Source organism: Lagenorhynchus albirostris, chromosome 3 (genome assembly GCF_949774975.1).
Source record: "Lagenorhynchus albirostris chromosome 3, mLagAlb1.1, whole genome shotgun sequence".
Taxonomy (NCBI): Eukaryota; Metazoa; Chordata; class Mammalia; order Artiodactyla; family Delphinidae; genus Lagenorhynchus; species Lagenorhynchus albirostris.
Window position 1 is genome coordinate 35,826,840 of NC_083097.1, and position 20,759 is coordinate 35,847,598.

The following is a 20,759-nucleotide window of genomic DNA, read 5'->3' on the forward strand; positions in this document are numbered from 1 at the left end:
AGGGTCCACTACTGTTAAGGGTGGCCCCATGGGAACTTAACTTCTTTGCACTTCTGGGCCATATTATGAGTTCCGAATGACTTCTATGAGCACCCCGCAACACAGAGACCGAAATGGGAGGCGTGTAGCAGGAATCCGGAGGGAGGTACTATCATATTCTCTGAGATCCTGGTCAAAGACTGCATGGAAGCAATTGCCACAAATGTGGCTAGAGTAGAAGGCAGGGCAAAGAAGGCCTCAAGTGGGCCCAAGGTTTCTGATGCACAGATCAACGGTTCTAAGGCTGGAATAAACTTGGCATGTTTGAGGAACGGAGAAGGCAGGATGGATGAAAACATAGTAGGCCTTGGTGGGTGTGGTACTGAGTTGAAATAGGCAGGGGCCAGATCCCTCAGGACTTTGCAAGCTTGAATAAGGAATTTGATACATAGGGTGAGACGTGCTTACTCCTAAGGTAGTCCAGGCAGCCTTTCGGGAGGAAGCAGATCTTGAGCTGAGACCCCAAAGATCAACAAGGTTTTGCTAAGATGGGTCGGAGGTGCCAGTTTAATAGCATGTAAAAAACCTGGAGGCAAAGGGAAGCTTTTGCAAAATTAGATCAAAACTTCCATTATTTTTACTGTAGATGCCTGCACAGTGATGAAATAAGACCCCAAAAAAAGGTGAATTCCTTGTTTTTCACTTCTAAACATTTAAAATGAAAATGTATTTTTTATAATTATAAGCTAGAACCCCGATATATAAACTTCCTGAGGATTGGTATTCATAATCTTCATCTCCACAGTACCACGCTTGTAATAGTTTGAGGAGGAAAAAAAAAAAAAAAAAATCACAGGTCAACTATTTCCCTCCACCACCAATTAGGAAAAAAATAGGAACCTATGATTTAATTAAGAGCAGTTGCTAGAAATTTTAAAGAAAGTGTTCACTTTTATGTCAAGATTACATAGCTGTAAATTGTTTAAAGATCCTGTTACATTCCTTGCTCTCTTCACTTCCACTTTCGTGTGCCACGACATTTCAAACAGCAGACAAGAGATAAAGTGTTTCAACTAAGCCACAGGAGGGTCAAAAGGAGCTGCTGCATCTGTCTGAGTTGTCAGCATTAATCTGAAACATACTCATCACTGTTCATGAAGTAAACAAAACCCAGAAGGTGAAAAAAAAAAAGTGCACAAATTCCAAAAAGAGGAGGGGAAGGATAGAATTCTTAAGGCCATATTAATCAGGATCCTAGAATTTGTAGAATTAGAGAACATTGGCCTCATCTTCTAAATGACCCAGAGATATTGGAGACTGGCCCAGAAAATAAAAGAAATTATTACTAAATATTTAATCTAGACATGACAGCATTATAAAATAGCTAATCAGTACTAGAAAATAATCTGGTTTAATTCCCAATTCATACAATCCCCACAGGGATTGAGATTATCTAGTCCAATATTACTGCCAATGCAGAAATTCTCTTTGTAAAACCTCTGGGAGCACCAGCAACCTGAGACCCTCAGGCTGGAGGCTCTAGATGGCAGCTCTATACTGGCTGTAAAATGTGCTTCTAGTGTTTAATTGCCAACCCTTAATCTTACGTTGCTTTTAGGAAAACACAATAACTCTCTTCATAAATATTTATAGTGAAATTCACACATGCTTAGCACCCAATTTGGGAGTTAATTTCTTTGTTTGAAGTATAAGAATGATAAACCATCAGTATAAATTCCTCCATACTAGACAAATAGCTCCTTGAAGGCAAGACCATATATCTTGTAAATCTTTATTTCTGATGGAAGCAGAGTACCTTGCTTATATCAGGTCTGCACATTTTTTTGAATAATGAATTAATGAGTTAGTGAATTAATGGACTGAAATGAAATGAATGACTGTATTTTAAAATAACATATTAGCTGAATTCTTGCCTAAACTGTTAGTTCAGGAGGGAGGGAAAAAAGAATACTCAAATATCTGAAATATTTCTCTAAAACTTTATTCAGAGTACTCACCTCACTGTTACTAAGGTGTACAGTTTATGCTCTGTGCCAGTATTAGTAGACCTGCCCATTGCCGGCAATGGACTTTGAGAAAACCCATTTCCTGACACCCCAAAAGTTAAATTACTCTTTTCAAAACATACCAAACTCCCAATACTTGCAGAAGTATTGCATGCACCATTTTCCCACCAATCTTTAAATCTGAACTTAAGTTATTAATCTACATCCATGGATGTTAAAATGAAGTCATTTTAACAAATTATGACTGTACAAATCAAAACACCGCTAGTTAATATTAGACAAAGAGTATTTTACAAACACTACATTACATATTACCTTGCAATCTGAAACTTACATTTTATATATGTGTAAGTTTATTTTAGATAACTGAAACGTCACAGAATTCAATGGCAAATTTTAAAAAATTTAGTTCTGTACATTAGTTCCAACTATCTCTATTTTACAATCTATAAGGCTCATGTCATAGTTCAGCACCAAAAAGATCTACAAAACTGTCTAACCAGTCTTCTTATTTATTCCATATGATGGTTTTTGTTGGTTTTTTCTTTTTTTTTTTTAAGGTGAAAGTCTGAAAAAATGCTTTATATATCCTACTTCCAGACCTTGAGAAGTGGGATACTTTTTGGCTGGTCATACTATGTAAAAACTTCGGTTACCTTTTAATTTTCATTGAACAGATACAAAAACCAAAAAGGATACTTACAACATGAGTTTCGGTTGTCAGTCTTTAAGTTGAATTTATAACACTGAAGCATCAGAAATAACCTAATAATAATGCCCTGCCCCTATCCTTCCTTTTTGTTTTAAATTTTTAAAAGGCAGACATAAAAATGTTTTATTTATTCTTCAAAATAAGGTGCAAAGAAGGATTGCAACCACCAACTTCCTCATACACAACTCCAATAACATCTCAATGTTGTTCCGCAAAATACACCTTGAACTGAGTCAGGAGCAGACCTAGAGTTACATCCATGTTTTCTATACCAGACGTCTGCTCAATGCCAGCAATCTCTCTGTTCACAGAGGTCATTACAGTAACGCATCACTGCTGGCCTGGATTTAAAGCAACGGTTTTTAGAACTAGTGTAACTGTCCCAACTCTTCTCCTTCTTTAGGATTCATAAATTCTAGAAAAAGAGTATGTCTGTCTTGCCATTTTTAAACAGGGTTTGTGCATATCTCATTAAGACCACATTCCCTAAACCAGAAACTTTTTTCAAAAACCACAGGAACTTTCAGTAATCTTGTTTGTTCAAAGTATAAAATTCTTACGTGTTTAAAAAAATTAAAATTGGAGACTAGTACCGTTGCTTTCTTCGCCAGAAGTGCACAATTCATCACACTACATTTAAAAACTAAGCTTCATGCATACAAATGGCCAGAGGGGTATGAAGTTTTACAGAGCCCTTAACATCATTCGAGTACATTAAGCATTGGCTAAACCACAACAGGAAGCATGTTAGGAAACTGAGCAAAGAGACTTTCCCAAGAACACGATAATTTTCCAGGCTCCATGTCAGTCACATAAAAATTGAAGCAACATGTAACCCTTTAAAATTGTCCCCAGACAACCCATTCCCCCAACCGTTCCCATACATACCCCCCGCCCCGAAGTCCTCCACCTCACAGAAGTATCTTAATGCTCCCCGTTACTGATGACAGCTGCTTCAGGTTCTGCTGCTGTTGCAGGGAGTCTTGGCACTTTCTTAGCAGGGCTTGGAATATGCTAAAATCAAAAGAAAAAAGTTGTTGCCTCTTAGTGTTTTTTTTTAAGGAAGAGTCAAGTTGCTAATTAAAGTTCTAGTAGGAAAACTGATAGAGGGCAACTTTGGAGAGGCTTATGCTCAGTACATATTCTATATAACTTTTCACGGAGGGAGCTAAATATCTCTTCTTTACTTTATGGTGAATTTATTATACAATTATCCGTGTAGCAAGAGAGGGGAAGGACACGGAGATCCACCATACCCAGTATTTCACTTGTCACATCTTGTGTTTGCAACTCAAACACTTGTGGCTTGACTTGCTACCTCGAGGAGCAAGACTATGCATTTAGCAAATTTGTGATGAGTGGATAAGATTAATGACTTCAAAGTTTTTAAAGTCCTCAGTCTGAAGGCTGGCTCTGATCCTGGTTAAGTCATTTAACTTTTTTCAGCCTCATCTCTAAAATGGGCACAGTATCATTTAAGTCAAGGGGGTTCTTTTAAGGATTAAATTTAAAAATTAAATTAAATTAATTAGAAAATGAAAAAAGTGGCTAGCATGTAATAGGAATTCAAATCATAGCTATTTCTGTTCCTTCTTGACAACTGGAGACAGATTAGACAGTAGGCTGAGAGAAGGGATGTGAGGGGCTCAACACCCTGCCCCTACTTCATCTCTCACCAAGACACACACCACAGGTGAGCCTTCTCTCTAAATCAGTTTTCCTTTAAATTCTGGTATTGTTAACAAAACCTCGTATTTAGTGTGCACTTAAAAATGCTAACAATTTAACTGCAAAGCACTTTATACAACTGGAAAATGGCATAGCTAGAATCCAATACCAGAGCCCTGGCTCTGAATCACGCTGCTTTATTGACATTCCTTTAAGTTGCTAAATCTCAGTTAGATCCCCTAAGCCCTAAGATCTGGGGATAGAAATTTCTTACCCTGTCAAAGCCCAGAACCAAACACAATGAGCTTTCTTTACCTCAGTTGCTGTGCTTGAATGCACAAGCCCTACGCCTTCATCCAAAGTGTCATCATTTGGAGAGGGGCGCCGAGCGTAAGTTCTTCTGTGCTTCTCATCTACTCGAACTAGGTACCATGTTCCTTCAAAGAGTGAGTCTATTGAACTCTGGGGAATATAGCTGACTAAAGGAAAGGCGGAGAATGTGAAAAATTAGTTATGACATACAGCTCATCTGGTAATAAAACTAAAGATAAAATTTGCTATTTCCCCATAATTTTCACCAACATCAGGTACGTAACTGAATCCCGCCTAGATATCTGGACTAATCTGACACATCACATGTTGAATGCTATTAGAGCCCTCCAATAGGCTTCTGGGTATGTATTAACAATTTAATATTTTTACCCAAGTGATGAGTGTCCTCTCGGAGCTTCATGTTTTCAGCAAAGACATCTGGTGCCACGCAAGTTCTTGAGTCAAGCCTTGATTTAAGATCACACAAGCTTGCTATTATTTTATCAAGAGCAGACCCTAAAACAGCAAATAATTCCAACATTAAAAGACTAAAAATAGCATGCCACAAAGCCTGAACAAAATGTTGCCAAATGAAAAAAACAACTTTGCATTTCTTCAGAACTACTGGCTATTGTTTAGTTAAAAGATAAGCTGTTATTTATTTGGCACAGCTTCCGCTGACCTCTCACTAAACGTTTGTTCCGTATCAGCCAGTAGACAAGCTAGGAAATAGGTGGGATTTGAAACTATAAATAACTTGTCTACAGTCAACCTACAGTACAGTTTTAGAGTAATGCCAAGTCTTCCATCAGTTTTTCTCCATATTTTTGCTCCTCCCTGCTCAGGGAAGGCACAAAAGTGTCCTTAAATACAGCTAAGACCATACCCTTATAAACATTAGACAACTCAGTAAACCAACCAAGAAATGACCTGGTATTATTCACTCATATGATCAGACTCAATCATTGGTGTGAAGACTCAAAAGCCACCTGCCTTAAATAGGTATGCTTCCCTTTCTCTACCTACGTCCCCTGGCTACATATCCTTTAAAAATGAGATAAAAGAGAAAATAAAGTTACTTGCCAAAGAAGGAAAAGTCACACTATGCCATTAGAAAAAAAAAGTTTCAGCTGATTATACATTTTTTTCTGACTTGGAAGGAAGGAAAGCTATTCTGACTCAGACATAATCCTGCCCTTTACCCAGTTAAGGCAGATTTTCAGAGAGTATGTTGAAAGAAGTAATGAAGATTAAAATGTCATAATGATCTACGGGACAGATTCAAGCACTCACTTGAGAAGCCTGCTAAGTCAACCTTACCACAGTAGGTTCTCAAGACATTCTTGTTGAAAGACTCAGCACTTACCTGGTGTGGCATCTTGTGTAACTTTGAGGGAGTACAGAGTGGCAGCTAAACCAGAACCATAAGAGAACACACCAATCCTCTTTCCTGCCAGCTGCTGAGGTGCGTACCTGTGTAGGAGGGAAAAAAAACATTAAAAAGCTTAACTGATCCAACTACAATGGGTGGAAAACCACGAGTTGGAATGAAATTCATCCTAGGCCTAGGGATCTAATCTAAAGCTTTACTATTACAGTAAGCAGACTGAAAACAAGAATTCTTATCTCTCTGGGAATGATGGGGTTTTTGAAAGTTATCATGTCCTAATGTAAGTTATTTGCCAACTGGGGTTCAACTGTAGGTCAAGAATAATAAAACCAGGACTTCCCTGGTGGTGCAGTGATTAAGAATTCACCTGCCAATGCAGGGGACATGGGTTCAAGCCCTGGTCTGGGAAGATCCCACATGCTGCAGAGCAACTAAGCTCATGCGCCACAACTACTGAGACTGTGCTCTAGAGCCCGCGAGCCACAACTAGTGAGCCCACGTGCCACAACTACTAAAGCCCGTGCTCTGCAATAAGAGAAGCCACCGCAATGAGAAGCCTGCGCACTGCAACAAAAAGTAGCCCCCACTCACCGCAACTAGAGAAAGCCTGCATGCAGCAACAAAGACCCAACACAGCCAAAAAATAATAAATAAATAAATTTATTTTAAAAAAAAGGAATAATAAGGCCATGAGAACAATAGTCAGGAAAGCAAGTATGAAATTAAATACTCTGGAATAATTGTACCCTCATCCCATATGTCCTTCAAGTCAATAGACAATAGGCTAGAGAGCCTGGAAATAAAATACCATTCTGCGACCTGCCACCAACATGCCTGACACCAGATCTGGTCTTAGAAATCTAACATCTCCGAACGAGGGGAGTGAATCAGCGGAAATTTATACTTACTGTGCAAGAACGGAAGCAAGGGAGCCATACACTGAGGATGTGTACATATTTCCATTTTGATTTGACACAAGCAAAGATGCCTTTGTTTTCTGATTGAAGAGTTCTGAACTAGCCTTCATAAATGCCTTTTCCACATCTCTATCGAAGTAGGTATCTTCTAACTTAACATCCCTGAAAGATTTAGAAAAAAGAAAATCTTACGTTATTCAAAGACTGTATTTTTATCATATTACTTAGTGGACCTAACTATAAGTGTGTATGATTCTGATTTCCCATTTATTAAAAACCAAGTAGCAGTATGCTAATTGCTAGGTAAGATATAACAGTTGTACATATATTGTCCTTTTTCTGAAAGGTTTTTAATCAAATTAAAACAACATAATTCGAATGGGTTAATAACCCACTAAAGCTGTCATCACCAAACAGAATATACTACTATTTCAAGTCCATAATAATGTCCATTTAGTTAGAAAAGTCACATTATAGGAGCCAAGTCTTAAAAAGTTGAATAGAATTTTATCAGAAGGAGAAGAGACACAGGAAAGGAGAAACAGAATGAGTCTAACAGGTATAGCATACTAGGAGGCCCTAGAAGTGGGGAAAACGTGGAAGGAGTATGAAAGCAGACGTCAGCAGTGGCTATGTGCAGGATGGATACGGGTACAGGGGCTCGGGAGAGGCAGGGAGAAGAGTTAAGAGGCTGCTCTATAAATACAGACACTTGTGGGGCTATATTATTATGGTGACAATGGCAACAGATCTAAAAAGAGGAAATCAGAAAATCTGAGTAGAAATGACTAAAGAATTCATGTAGGTAAGCGACCACCTCTCTGGGACTCAGCTTCTTCAGTGATTACATAAATAGGTTAGACAAGATGACTTCTTTTGACTAAAATTTTCATGTCTGTACAAATATTGGTTTCACAGATATAAAAAATACTCTCACATATAAGGGAAAAAATCATAATTCCTCTTACCCAAAGGCTTCCAGGCCACTATAGATACTATTTTTATCTCTGTTCTGGTCATTAAGGAAGTCATTCAGCAACATCCGAGCTACAGATTTCTGAACCAGTTTACAATAGGGTGAGTGGAAGATCATGAAACCAAAATCATTCAAGGTGAAATCTCTATCATTTCCCTCTGAAAGAGAAATCCAAAGAAATTATGAAATTCATTTAAGCCACTGACTTTTGAAGTTTGATTTTAGAACAGGGTTGGGATGTTTTTATATCTTTAAGCAGCAACCAAAAATACACTGTATAATGAAATATCTCTATAGTTTAAAATGTTTATCAAAAAGACATCTAGAAATAGAACAATATACACTACTGTATTACTGGTTTTCAAACTGAACTATCACAACCCATTAGTGGGTTGTGTAATCAATTTAGTGGGTCAGGGCCAGTATATATTTTTTTAACCTTAATAATTAAGAGGTTTTTGTTTGTTTGTTTGTGTTTTGTTTTTAATGAAACAGACTAGAATAGAAAATAGCAAACTGTGTAACCCGCAGCATGGGCAGGAAATTTCATGACACTTTAGTTTCCATTTAACTGCACATACAATGTAAAGGATACGTTTTACTGTGGGTCCTAGTAAAAAGTTAGAAAATCATTGTATTGTTAAATACTGGCAAACAGTATGATATTTTACATACTTCAAGAATGCTTCTTATGCAAAGCCACTATGTTACCTAATATCTGTTATTGAATATTATTTTTACCCCAAAGTTGGACTATGGAAAAAGCATACTTTATATGATATGGTGTGTTTTAATAGCAGTAATTCGAATACTGTCCTTCTCAGCACCTCAAGAACTTTCTCAGGGTTAAAGATGGAGATTGATGATGACACTAAAAAAGCAAGTATGAATTCACAGCTCAAGTGCAAAAAGACTATGTGGGCAGGGGGATCACTTCGGTATAATTTATTTTCATTAGAGTTTTCTTCAGATCACAGTTGCAAACTAAAACCTTGTGAGAATACCTCTCTCAGAATATGTACAAAATTCAAGTTACTTTCTTTTACCCTGCTTTTGATTTTCTTACTGGGGTAAGTCATCCTAAGTATTTTTATAGAAATACACTACATTTGGAAAGTTTACCTGTTCTCTTAAATTACACATTCCCAGAAACTATGGGAAAACTATGCTATTTGGTGGGTGAGAAAGAAATGGTTTAAGGAGACACTAATGAAGGATGCCCAAGAAGCAGTTTCTCACTAAAGACAGTCGGCACATTATACTGCCTTCAACAGATAACAAAACCGAGGAAAATAGATAAAGCCCACCTTTCTGCCACTGGGCATAGATCTTCTTGCGGTAGACAGAATAGCAGCGGTCTAATGCACTGAGGTAGCACTGAATGGACAGTTTTCCATCTACTATAGGATACTCAGAAAGCATATCAGGCTTGTAAAAGTCATAGGCATGTTGCATATGTGTCCCACGAAGTCCTATTAGAACAAAAAAGAAAGAGGTCCATGTATCTCTGCTTTCTGATGTATGTTAGTAAGCATATTGCATCATCTGGGAACTTCCCTTTAATCTAGTCAACTCACTACTCACAGAAGAGAAGTCACAAGGTGAAACCAATATGTAATTCAAATGAAGCATAACAGTATCCACGGACAGGCCTAAGACTCTTTGGATATACAACATTTTATGCAAGTTTCATATACCTAACCAGGAGATCATAACTGCTCTACTGAACTGAAAACAAATTATTGTATGACTATGGCTAAGTTATATCTCCCAGTTATTACTTAAACCCAACTTAAACCCATTTTACTCCTCTGTAAAGTGGGGATGACATCACTTACCTCATACAATTGCTATGAAGACTAAATATGATAATACACATAGAGCACTTAGCAGGTAGTGCCTGCATTTAATGAACACCAAGTACTAGCTTCTATTTTTATTTTCAAATTTCTCAGCATATTGTACAAATTAAAAAAAATGCTTTCCCAGACACTCACCTCGTTCAAAAATTAAAGGAGCATTAGGCCCAATTAGCATAGCAACGGCTCCAACTCCACCTGTAGGTCGAGCATTTCCTGTGGCGTATACAGCAATATCCCCTGCAACTACCATGGCATACCGTCCTGAAAAATATTTTGTATTATATACAAGAATGTGATCAACACTCTAAATATCATACATATAAACTGAATCTGTTATATTTTCCCAGAATATCCTTTCCCCATCTTTGGTAAAGAAAAAAAAAATTCTGACTAAATTTTGATAGATAATTTTGTCCTACATGATAAAGATAACCAATTCATAATTCAGATAAGCTGAAAGTCATAGCTATCTTTCTGAACATGTTCAAACAAGCATAACTGGTAAGTGTGCATACGGCATTAATTAAAGGTCATTTGGGCGTTTTCACCTTCAAGGAGAGTTTCTTTGGAATAATATGTAACATACCATCCCAAGAGCTGGACTCAATCCAGTTAACAGCATTGAAGACAGCAGCTGTGCCTCCATAGCACGCATTAGTTGTGTCTATTCCTTCTATATCTGTATTCCCAGACTCTTCAAAGAGCTGCATCAAATTCGTCTTCACTGACTTTGATTTGTCGATGATTGTCTCTGTTCCAACTTCTAGCCGCCCAATGCAATCGTAAGAAAGGCTATTTCTCTCCATAAGATTCTGGACCACAGTCATGCAAAGAGAGTTGATATCTTCTCTATCTGTGCAGAAGCCCATCTTGGCCTGGCCCAGGCCAATAGTATACTTTCCAGCATCTACACCATCATATTTTTCCAACTCTGCTTGATCAACATATTGAGAAGGAAAATAGATCTCAAGGGCAACAATCCCCACATCTTTTGGCCAGCAGGCTTCTGTGTTCAAAGGAAGTGACCCAGGCATGGTGAAAGAACTTTAGAAAGAAAAACAGAAAAAACATTGTTGTAGATTATAGGTTGCAGACTGTCAAGTTCAAACTTAAGAAATCAACATTGAGACTTTCATTATCACCTAAAATATTAATTTCTAAGTTTAGTTTACTTAGGGAGTCAATTTTAATATGTGAAAGTAGTAATTATAGTATGACTGGAGTTATTATTAACTCCATTATTATTTAAAATTATCATCTTTTAGGGACTTCCCTGGTGGTCCAGTGGTTAAGACTCCGCGCTTCCACCGCAGGGGGCACAGGTTCAATCCCTGGCCAGGGAACTAAGATCCTGCATGCCCCAGGGCAAGGCCAAACAAAACAAAAAAATTATCATCTTTTAGAAAGGCTTGCACTTTATTCAGAGCTGGATATATTTAGATTTAAAATATGATTATTAGAGGTAAAGAAAACTCAAATAAGATTCTTCTATGTTGTAAAGAACTGTAAGATAAAATACAATGACAATTTAGTAATAAGGCCCACAAATCAGAAGTCAAGTATCTGATCTATTCCTGGCCCCTCAAAAAGTTTTAAAAAAGTCATTCATTCATTTATCATAGGTATATTGATTATTCATAGCTATTGACTTTATGGGACTTTAAAACTGTTAGATCAAACAATATTGCAGTCTTTATTGATCTAAACAATACCAGTAAGTAGAAAAGCCACACTGTCAAGTCTACCATAGCAATCTACTCAAGGCCCCTGCTATTATAATCCCAGCTTTCCAAAGAAGCCTCCACCCAGAACCCAAATGATTAAAATTTAAAGCGAAGACAAGTTTCTGGACCCATAACAGTCAAAAGTCAATATTCTGTACTTTCTACAGCTGGTGTATAGGCAATAAATGATCATAAAATCACAAGGTTATCACTTAGCTTCTAAATCAGGCAAAAAAAACCCAAAACAGATTCAAATTTGAAAACTGATAATCCACACATTATTTGTGTGGCATCTTAGATAACACCTCTTAAAACAACCCTTTCTGTTTTAAAAAGGGCCTTAAAAAGTTGGACTGTTACCACACTGTAAACTAGAGTCTAGATTTATTTACCAACAGTAAAAAGAAAATGTGCTAGCCACTCAAGAGTGTTGCTGTGGCCTATGGGTAAGTCACATAACCTATCAGAGCCTCAATTTCTTTAGAGGTTGTATCAATCAGAAGAAGAGAAATTATTCTAGGTATTTCTAACAGAGGAGGATTTAATACAGGGAAATGGTTACCAACTTGTTGGCTGGGCTAGAGGAGCAAAGGGGAGGAAGGTGGTTACTATTCAGACCCCATGAGCTCACATTCCTACTGAGGCTGCCAGAGCTCCTGGTCCCAGCACCTCTGCTGCTGAGTTAGAGCCAAAGCCCCACACTCTTGCTGCTGCTGCCACTGACAAAAGGCAAATCCTGTATCTATGTCATTTGTCCTCTGCCACTCTGCCAACTCAGGTGTAGCATTAGGGATAATGAAATTACAGACTATTGCCATAGTGCGTTGCTAATTATTGAAATCTTGAGAAAATATCTAAAGCAGAGAAGCTCTCCTTAAATCATGAGATCTACCCTTAGCCCATAGGTTATCAAGGTATGAGTATATTAAAACCTGAAAAATAAGCACCTGGAAATATAATCACAAGATCTAAGTCAAAGGTCTTAAGAAAATCTTCCTTCTAAATACAAGAATTTTTCATGAAAATTTTGTCTCAATTATTCACACATATCCTGGGTTGCAATTGTGGATTCCTTACTGAGGGTCATAGTCAGAAAAGTTTGAGAGTCACCATTTTACACAGTCACTGGTGCTCTGTGGAGAATGGATCTGAGTTAGGAAGCTGATACAGAAGCCCAATGAGATGTAGGTCATTAACTAGATCAATTACTACATGAAGAGTAAAGGAACAGCTTCAAAAAAATATGGAAGCAGAAAACTGGCAGAAATTGTGACTGACTAGATAGTAGGAAAAGGATGAAGTACTGAGGATGACTTCAGATTTCTAGCCTCCACTGTTTTATTTCTTGACAGAATCACTCACTGTCAGATACACAAGTGAACAGAGAAGCACCTCTCCAGTTTGTCCTATCTTTCCCCTGTTCCATGCAAACCCATCAATTTTATGATAATCTAAACTCTGCTACACTGAAGTTGAAATGAAGACATAAAGGGACTATCTAATATGTCATAAGGCAGATTCTAAGTTTATAGTAAAATAGGTTAAAGTCCTCTGCATAGTCCACAGAAAAAAACTCAACTAGTGTTAAAAACAAAAACACAGTCCACATACTTATAGAAGAACCCCTCCTATATGCTACCCTTTAAGTCACCAAAGCAGAGGCAGTAGGATTAACTACCTTCCCAGCCTTTCCCACAAGGTTAACCTTTAGATTCTTTTCAACTCTTCAAACCGCTCTAAACATGCTGAGGACAGTATAATTTTCCCTGCCTGGCCCAACAGCTTGCAGTGCTGTTGGAAATAAAATGGACAAATATATATATAATCTTCTGAAGATATAAACCAGTTTATGAAAAGCCAGAAAGAAGGCTTTAATTCCAGAATTACTCCATATTTACCATAATCTAACTAGCTCTGATCAGTCACTGCTATATGGTACTTACTAAGTAAGGTGTAACTCTATTTTTAAGCCTCCTAGAGTTAAATAAGTGACTTGTTTCATTTGAGGGGAAAAAAAGGTAGCTAAACTAAAATAGCCCATACCCAACAAAGCGACTCATGAAAGCGAATCATGCCTCTGATCTTGATGTGGAAAAAATTTTTACATTGTCTGAACTCAGTCAATATTGCTCGTTCTCTGAGGATTTTTGACAGCCAAGGTGTTTTCGTTACATTCCTGGTAAAACACCATCTAATTTGAAATATTTACCTTTTGGTTGAAATTGAGGGAGAGTGAGAAAAGTAGAAAAAAAGAGAGAAATTAATACAGGGAGTAACTGCCTTCATGGCATTTTGAACAACAAAAAGATTGATATAGTTTAGGGTCTATAATCTTTACTTTTAACTATCCTGTTGTGTGCTCTTATGTTGTGCTCTCAAATGCTCTCTGAAGTAGGCCAGAAAAATTAGAAAAAGAGAAAAAAAAGAAAAAAAGGCCAGCTAAAGACCTGGTATGTTCACATTATAGCATTAACTTTAGTCAAAGAATGGGATATTCTGGTTAATTCACTATTCTAAATATCACAAAAATTTTCTAAATAGAACACAGTTTAAACATCTGACAGTTTAAAAAATTACCTGCATGTATTCTTAATCTTTTGAAAAAAGCAGACTCATAAGACGAGCTCCATGGTAATACAAGAAAGCAATAGCTGCAAATATTTAGATTATTGGTTCAAACACATTTGTAACCACTGTCCAATCTTACATAAACATTCAGTCTACAGCCCTGATGGATATCTTTCGAGGCTGTAATTCAGAAAGCACTATTGGCACACATGCTTACCTGTGATTGTTTCTGACTAAGCAGTTTATACGGTTACATTTTATTATCTAGATTTTTTTCTCTTATGAGTGAACGCTTATTTTTAAGATTAGTTTCTAGATTTTAAACATTAGTCTCACAAACACAAAATCAGTCTCCTGAAGCATTATGGCATTAACTAATGTTTAAAGACAAGGTGTAATCCTAGCATGGGTTTTAAGAATGTGTGGTGTACACAAATGGTTATTTGTCTCAGGATAAAAATTAAATTTCCCCCTTCCATTAGAAAGGAGCACTTTCTGTTAGCAGCATGACAGGATGCCATACCTGTGCGAGGGATAAAGAACGGCAGTCTCCAGGTCTGTCACTCTGTTTCCTCCTTCAGGCACTAGGAATTTCAAATAAGAACCTCTTTTAAAGTCATAAATCACCACACAAATTCAAATAATGACTCCAATTCAAAGTGAGTTCAAAGAAACATTTCCTTGTCCAATTACATTATGTAGAACAGAGTTTGACTTTGCTTAGAAAAATGGTACTTAAGGCTTATAAAACATTTTTCTCCTTATTAGCTCTTACAGTGGTAGGTTCGATCCTGGTAATGAACTGACATGAGTAGTTCTATCACTGATTCAGGCTTTAAACCAAATATGATGCTGGGAGAGTTGTAGTCTTCTTTACTAAATTAGGGTTTTCAAGAATTGGGGGAAAGGAATATAAATGAGTTGTACTAGGCTAATAAATTTCTGGAGTAAAGAGGCTTACATATTCAAGAGCTTGCTCTGCACTTGGGAGTTTGTGACTTGAACAATTTGTGCCTCTCTGAGCTTCAATTTCCTCATCTGTAAAATGGAGCTAATACCTGCCCTCCCAGTTCATTGTGAAGGATGGTTGAGAAGATAAAATATGTGAATAATATAAAGCATTTACTATTATCCTAGCTCTCAGTATTTTTCAAACAAAATATGTATCTTTCTAGCAAGACCTAATTATCTTCATTTATTTAATCTTACGCTCCTAGTTTTCAACATGGTCACTTTCACCTGCCCCAACCTTTTAGAAAGTGATTTTCCCCTTAGTGCTTGGTTAAAAAGGTAGTTATTTGATATCAAGACCAAGGAGCATTAAGCTTTATCATCATTTAAATTCTGTGGAAACAAAATGATGTGGAAACAAAATGCTTTGGAGCATTTTCCTCAGTCCACCTGTTTTGAAGGGTTGTTACTTGAGACAACAGTTCCTGTTTAACGCAAACAATTAATTACCTTTGCTCTCTATTTAATTGTTGGTGAATATAGCATCCGCCCTTGCCTGATTAACTGGAGACTACCCTCAGCTGCTGTTTAGTAAAGCTTTACTTCTTTTACACGATTAGATCATTTAAGAGCTTAGAGACTTAGTTCCTTTCCCTTCATTAAGTTCACCACCCCCATCCCATAAATCGATACTGAGGTTTGTGGGAAAAGACTTCTATATTCCAAAAAACCTCTGATTCCAGGATGATATATACATTTTGAGAAAATAACTTTTTGTTCCTTATTCTCTCAAATTATCCCTTTGTAATCTGCAAATTAAGCATTCCATGGGGACTAGTTCTCACTGGTGGAGGGGGGGCGGGGACATGATTCCTTCTTAAGTGTTGAGACTATTTAAATAACTTAATATTTCTTCTTGAAACCACATTTGCATATGCATTTGACACTATTTTCATCAAGGACATTTCTCTTGAACTGCCAATATTCCCTCTTTCAATTTTGATTATTTAAACTGGGGAGGGAGGTTAGGTGGGAAGGCAGAGAGAGCAGGAGGGAGAAGGGAGAAAGAGAACTCCAGCGCACAAAAGAAAGCAAAGAAAGACAGAAGAAGAAAGAAGATTCACAGAGGACTGCCATGCTACTTAAGCTCTCAGGAGAAAGAGAGGCCTGGAGTCCAGGAAAGGAAATGGAGCAATCAATGCCACTTTGGGGAAGAGTCAATCAGAAAGGGATTAGGCTTTCCATTCTCTTCTGCAATTGCTAGGAGCGTTCTCTATCCTGACTAAAACAGCAGTGCCGAAGTCGCAAGCAGGTCATCAGCTTATTTCTAACAGAAGGTCTTTTCAGAGCAAGTGATAGAGGGAAGCAGCGTGGCTCAGACAGCAGTTTATGAATCACAAGCGGCTGGGCAGGTTATCACAAAGCATGTTTGGAGGAGACTCCTGAGCTGAAATATAGGCGTTTCGAGTTTGGCAAAGATTAAAACTGAAGAATGATAAGACTGCCTAGGGCCAATCAACTTTCTCCTGGGGTTTGTTCAGTGTTCTGAATTCCTCCTTCTGGCTCCCTCGTTAGCCTTGATTCAAACAAATGGTCGGAGAAGTTCACCCAGTACACATTTTGGTACACGATAAACCACAAGCAGTTACCTGCTGATCTTTTTCACTATTACAGGAGAGAAATCCAGGAATCCTTTTTAACTGAGAATGACCCTTTCCTCCTTAGGAGCAAGCAAGCAAAACGACTGTTAGGAAAGCCTTGCCCACACCTGTACAACTCTGGTCTAGTTCCCTAAGTAAAAATCACAGACACCCTGCCTCCCCCCAGAGGGACTGGTCTGCTTATCAGAGATTCTACTCATATTTCAAGGTCCTGTTTTAAGCTCCCTCTTCCAGGAAGGTTTCCTAGAGCTTTCTAATCACGGCCCTGCACTCCTACAGCAAGTATGTCATTCACACCTACACTGAAGCCTTCATATTCTACTCTCAATGGAAAACTAGTTATTGGCAGTCTTCTTAAGAATACTGGATACTTAGACTCCTATTGGGAGAAGGGCTATATTTTGATTCTTTTGAAATCCCTTTTAGACCTTGGAGTAAAGGGCACACAGAATTGCTATTTTTTTTTCTTTTCCCATATCTCTTCCCGCTTGCGTCTCCCTCCCTCCCACCCTCCCTATCCCACCCCTCCAGGCAGTCACAAAGCACCGAGCTGATCTCCCTGTGCTATGCAGCTGCTTCCCACTAGCTATCTACCTTACGTTTGGTAGTGTATATATGTCCATGCCTCTCTCTCGCTTTGTCACAGCTCACCCTTCCCGCTCCCCATATCCTCAAGTCCATTCTCTAGTAGGTCTGTGTCTTTATTCCTGTCTTACCCCTAGGTTCTTCATGACATTTTTTTCCCTTAAATTCCATATATATGTGTTAGCATACGGTGTTTGTCTCTTTCTGACTTACTTCACTCTGTATGACAGACTCTAGGTCTATCCACCTCATTACAAATAGCTCAATGTCGTTTCTTTTTATGGCTGAGTAATATTCCATTGTATATATGTGCCACATCTTCTTTATCCATTCATTCGATGATGGACACTTAGGTTGCTTCCATCTCCTGGCTATTGTAAATAGAGCTGCAATGAACATTGTGGTACTGACTCTTTTTGAATTTTGGTTTTCTCAGGGTATATGCCCAGTAGTGGGATTGCTGGGTCATATGGTAGTTCTATTTGTAGTTTTTTAAGGAACCTCCATACTGTTCTCCACAGTGGCTGTATCAATTTACATTCCCACCAACAGTAGAATTGCTATTTTTTGAGGGGCTGAATTTGGAGTTATAATTAGAGGAAAAATCTTTTAGATTCAAGTACGCAATAGCAGCGGCCCTCATTACTGAGCTCTTCACTATCACTTTCAACATGAGCTGCAGCACCAAACAGTGTCCAGAAGTTTAAGAAAATTGGCTTTCTACTGCTGCTGTTCAAAGCAAATGGTAGGTTTCAATTATTCCTTGAAAAATGTAAGGAGTTCAAATGGAATCAGAAGAGAACATTTGTCGGTCTTACAATCATTCCCAAATGCACACACCCCCAACCACGAACCCTGCAAAGACGAAGCCTGTGAGCTTTGGAAGATTAGCTTCTCCTCTACTGCTCTCACTACACTCAGTTAACAGCAAGTGGACATCACCACAAGCTAAGCTTTTAGGGTTGACTAAATTATTAGGAATTGAGTCCTACCACCCTCCCATTAGATTGGGTAACATGTTTTTAATCTAACATTTTTTATCATGTCTTGAGAAACAAAAATATCACACCCTTCTATGATATTTGGTTTTTTTTTAATAACCCAGCATAAAATTATGACTCTATATTCCTTTCCAAATGAAACTAAATAGAGATTCTGATATATAGCCCATCAAGTTCCTCCATCCACAACCCCAGTGCATCTCCCTGCATTCAGTTCCACTGACTTACCACTGTTTTAAATAATGCTAGGGTACCCATGAAACACACATTACACCAATATCAGGGTTTTGCATTTCCTGTGAGAAAAGCTATCTAAAATCTCAATCAAAAAAAAAATCTCAAAATCAATCCCACAGTTACGAGAAACAAGATGTAAAAGCACCCTGAAGGAATATTTAAGAAAAAAACAAAATGAAAAACAAGGCCCAGGATTAGTCTAACAGATGACGTGGCCTTCTATGGCCCTAAACATAATACCATTTAGCTCTCCCCGTCGGAAACACCTTCTGAGAACTAGGGTTACTGACTAAACTAGAATTGAACTGAACTAAACTCGAACTGATTTACGGGCAAACTTACAAACTTAGGAGAGAGACCTACAAAGTTTAGACACACAGAAAAGAAAGTCTTTCTCCTTTCCCATAAGATATGCTATCCCTGCCCTCCGTATCCACAGAAAAATAACTGAAATTTTAAACATAAAGAACACAAACTTCTTAGATGTCTCAAGCTGCAAAGAACCATTTGGCAAAGATACAGGTTAAGGACTTTCAATTAGTCTTCTAACAAATCTGTGCAATAAAAGTCCAAACTCCACCTCAGAAGGAAAAATCTGCTAACTATACAGGCACTTCCATTTGCCTCAATCTTGTCATTTACCTTGCCATTGTTTTTCATGATTCATCCCTGAAACAGAGCAAATGTTACTCAGCAGCAGCCAGAACACATCATCCACTGCAGCAGTTTGGCAAGAGCATCAGCAGGAGGGCAGAGTTGCAGCAGAGGTGAGCAAAGAAGCCTGTGATGCGCTAAACCAAGGCCACGGGGCGAGCATGACCAGCCGGGCCAGCCTCACTTTACCTGTTGTCCAAATCTCTCTCTCCTCCAGGGTGGGTCAGAGTAATTCTTTCTCTACCACTGGTCAGGGCAGGACACAAGTTTTTCAAAGACTCCATATACCAAGCTTTGAAATGTCCTTGGTTCAACCCAAACCTATTGTGGGTGAAGACCCTGTGCTTGCCTGCCCATTACATCATCATAGCAAGTCTGGTTGGTCCTGAGGCTACTGGCAGGAGGGAGATACGGAATTTCAAAACACCGAGGAAACCTATATATATATATCTTAATGGGCATTAAAAATATGGAGGCGGGAAGGTGGGAAGCAGGAATCTGTGATACCTGAAGCAAGCACAGACCGAAGCAGTCAAGAATTCAAAGTACTCAACCAGGTTAAACCACGGTTGTGATGCTTTCTCGCACCTGAGCTAGGGACGAAGAGTAATGCTGCCCACTTCCCTTTCTCCCAGCAACTCTCTATCTGTGGCAGGAGGACACACCCCCTGCCAAACTACAAGCCTCCATCTAAGCGTGATCTTCCCCATCCTTCGGCGTCCACCCCTAAGCCAAGGCTCCGGGAACACCCTGACAGTCCAACTCCTTTCTCGTCCCCCTCATGTGGGCCCCCCATCCCCTCAAGGCGGTCACAGCCACTCCCCTGGCACCTCCACCTCCTATGTCATCAGAAGCCTAGCCCTCAATGCCCTCTCTCCTTCTCCCCTCTGCGACTCGCCTGCCCACATCAGTGGCCCCGGCCCCTCCTAGGACCCACCGCGGTCGGCCCCAGGTCCCTGACAGGGGACGCCCTGCACGGCCCCCGCTCACGGTGCCCCATCCTCCCGGGCTAGGTCCACGCCTCAGCCCAGACCCTGGCGGAACCGGAGCTCCTTCAGGCCTAGTCAAGGACACGGATCCGCTGGGCCCTCACCCTGCTCGCAGGGCCTCAGCAGCCCAGGTTTCTTCCTCCACTCGGGACACTCACCGAAATGTGAGCGGGCAGTGGCCGTGGAAAAGGAACGACCAACGAAGATGCAATCCGCGGCGCCCGCCCTCCCCACCAGCTTTATAGCCGCCGACCCACCAGACTCCGGCACGGCCCGGAGTCGGTGGGAGGCGGGACCATGGACCTAGCAGCCAATCGTGACCGGCAGAGTAGGCCGGTAGCGCCCGCCTCCCTGTCCGGTTTCAACCAATCCGAAGGAAACTAGAGGCGGGCACTCGCTGGGGTGTTCCCTCGTGGCTGGAAGGGCGGGGGAAGGGGCGGGGTCAAAGCCGGAGGGCCGAGGAAATGGGGTGAGAGAGTGACGTGTGGTGGCCCGAGAGCCGGCCTACCAATGACAGAGCAGCGAGAGACGGCGAGAGCCAACGGG

General features: G+C 39.4%; 1 protein-coding gene across 5 annotated transcripts; it reads right to left on the minus strand.

Annotated features, from left to right (window-relative positions):
- Positions 1–1,965: 1,965 nt before the first annotated feature.
- On the minus strand, positions 1,966–20,501 carry HMGCS1 (3-hydroxy-3-methylglutaryl-CoA synthase 1). Of its 5 annotated transcripts, XM_060142919.1 has the most exons (12): positions 20,372–20,446; positions 14,659–14,719; positions 13,280–13,358; positions 10,430–10,888; positions 9,979–10,104; positions 9,289–9,453; positions 7,974–8,139; positions 6,997–7,167; positions 6,065–6,171; positions 5,089–5,214; positions 4,702–4,865; positions 1,966–3,732 (listed from the first exon to the last, which is right to left on the minus strand). In XM_060142919.1, the coding sequence occupies exons 4-12, from the start codon at positions 10,875–10,877 to the stop codon at positions 3,643–3,645; spliced, it is 1,563 nt and encodes a 520-aa protein (XP_059998902.1). In that variant the 5' UTR covers positions 10,878–10,888; positions 13,280–13,358; positions 14,659–14,719; positions 20,372–20,446; the 3' UTR covers positions 1,966–3,642. The 5 variants fall into 5 exon arrangements, with proteins under 5 accessions (XP_059998902.1, XP_059998906.1, XP_059998905.1 ...); XM_060142923.1 differs by lacking the exon at positions 13,280–13,358 and having other exon boundaries at positions 10,430–10,887; positions 20,372–20,501; XM_060142922.1 differs by lacking the exon at positions 13,280–13,358 and having other exon boundaries at positions 10,430–10,887; positions 20,318–20,467.
- Between the last annotated feature and the right edge of the window lie 258 nt (positions 20,502–20,759).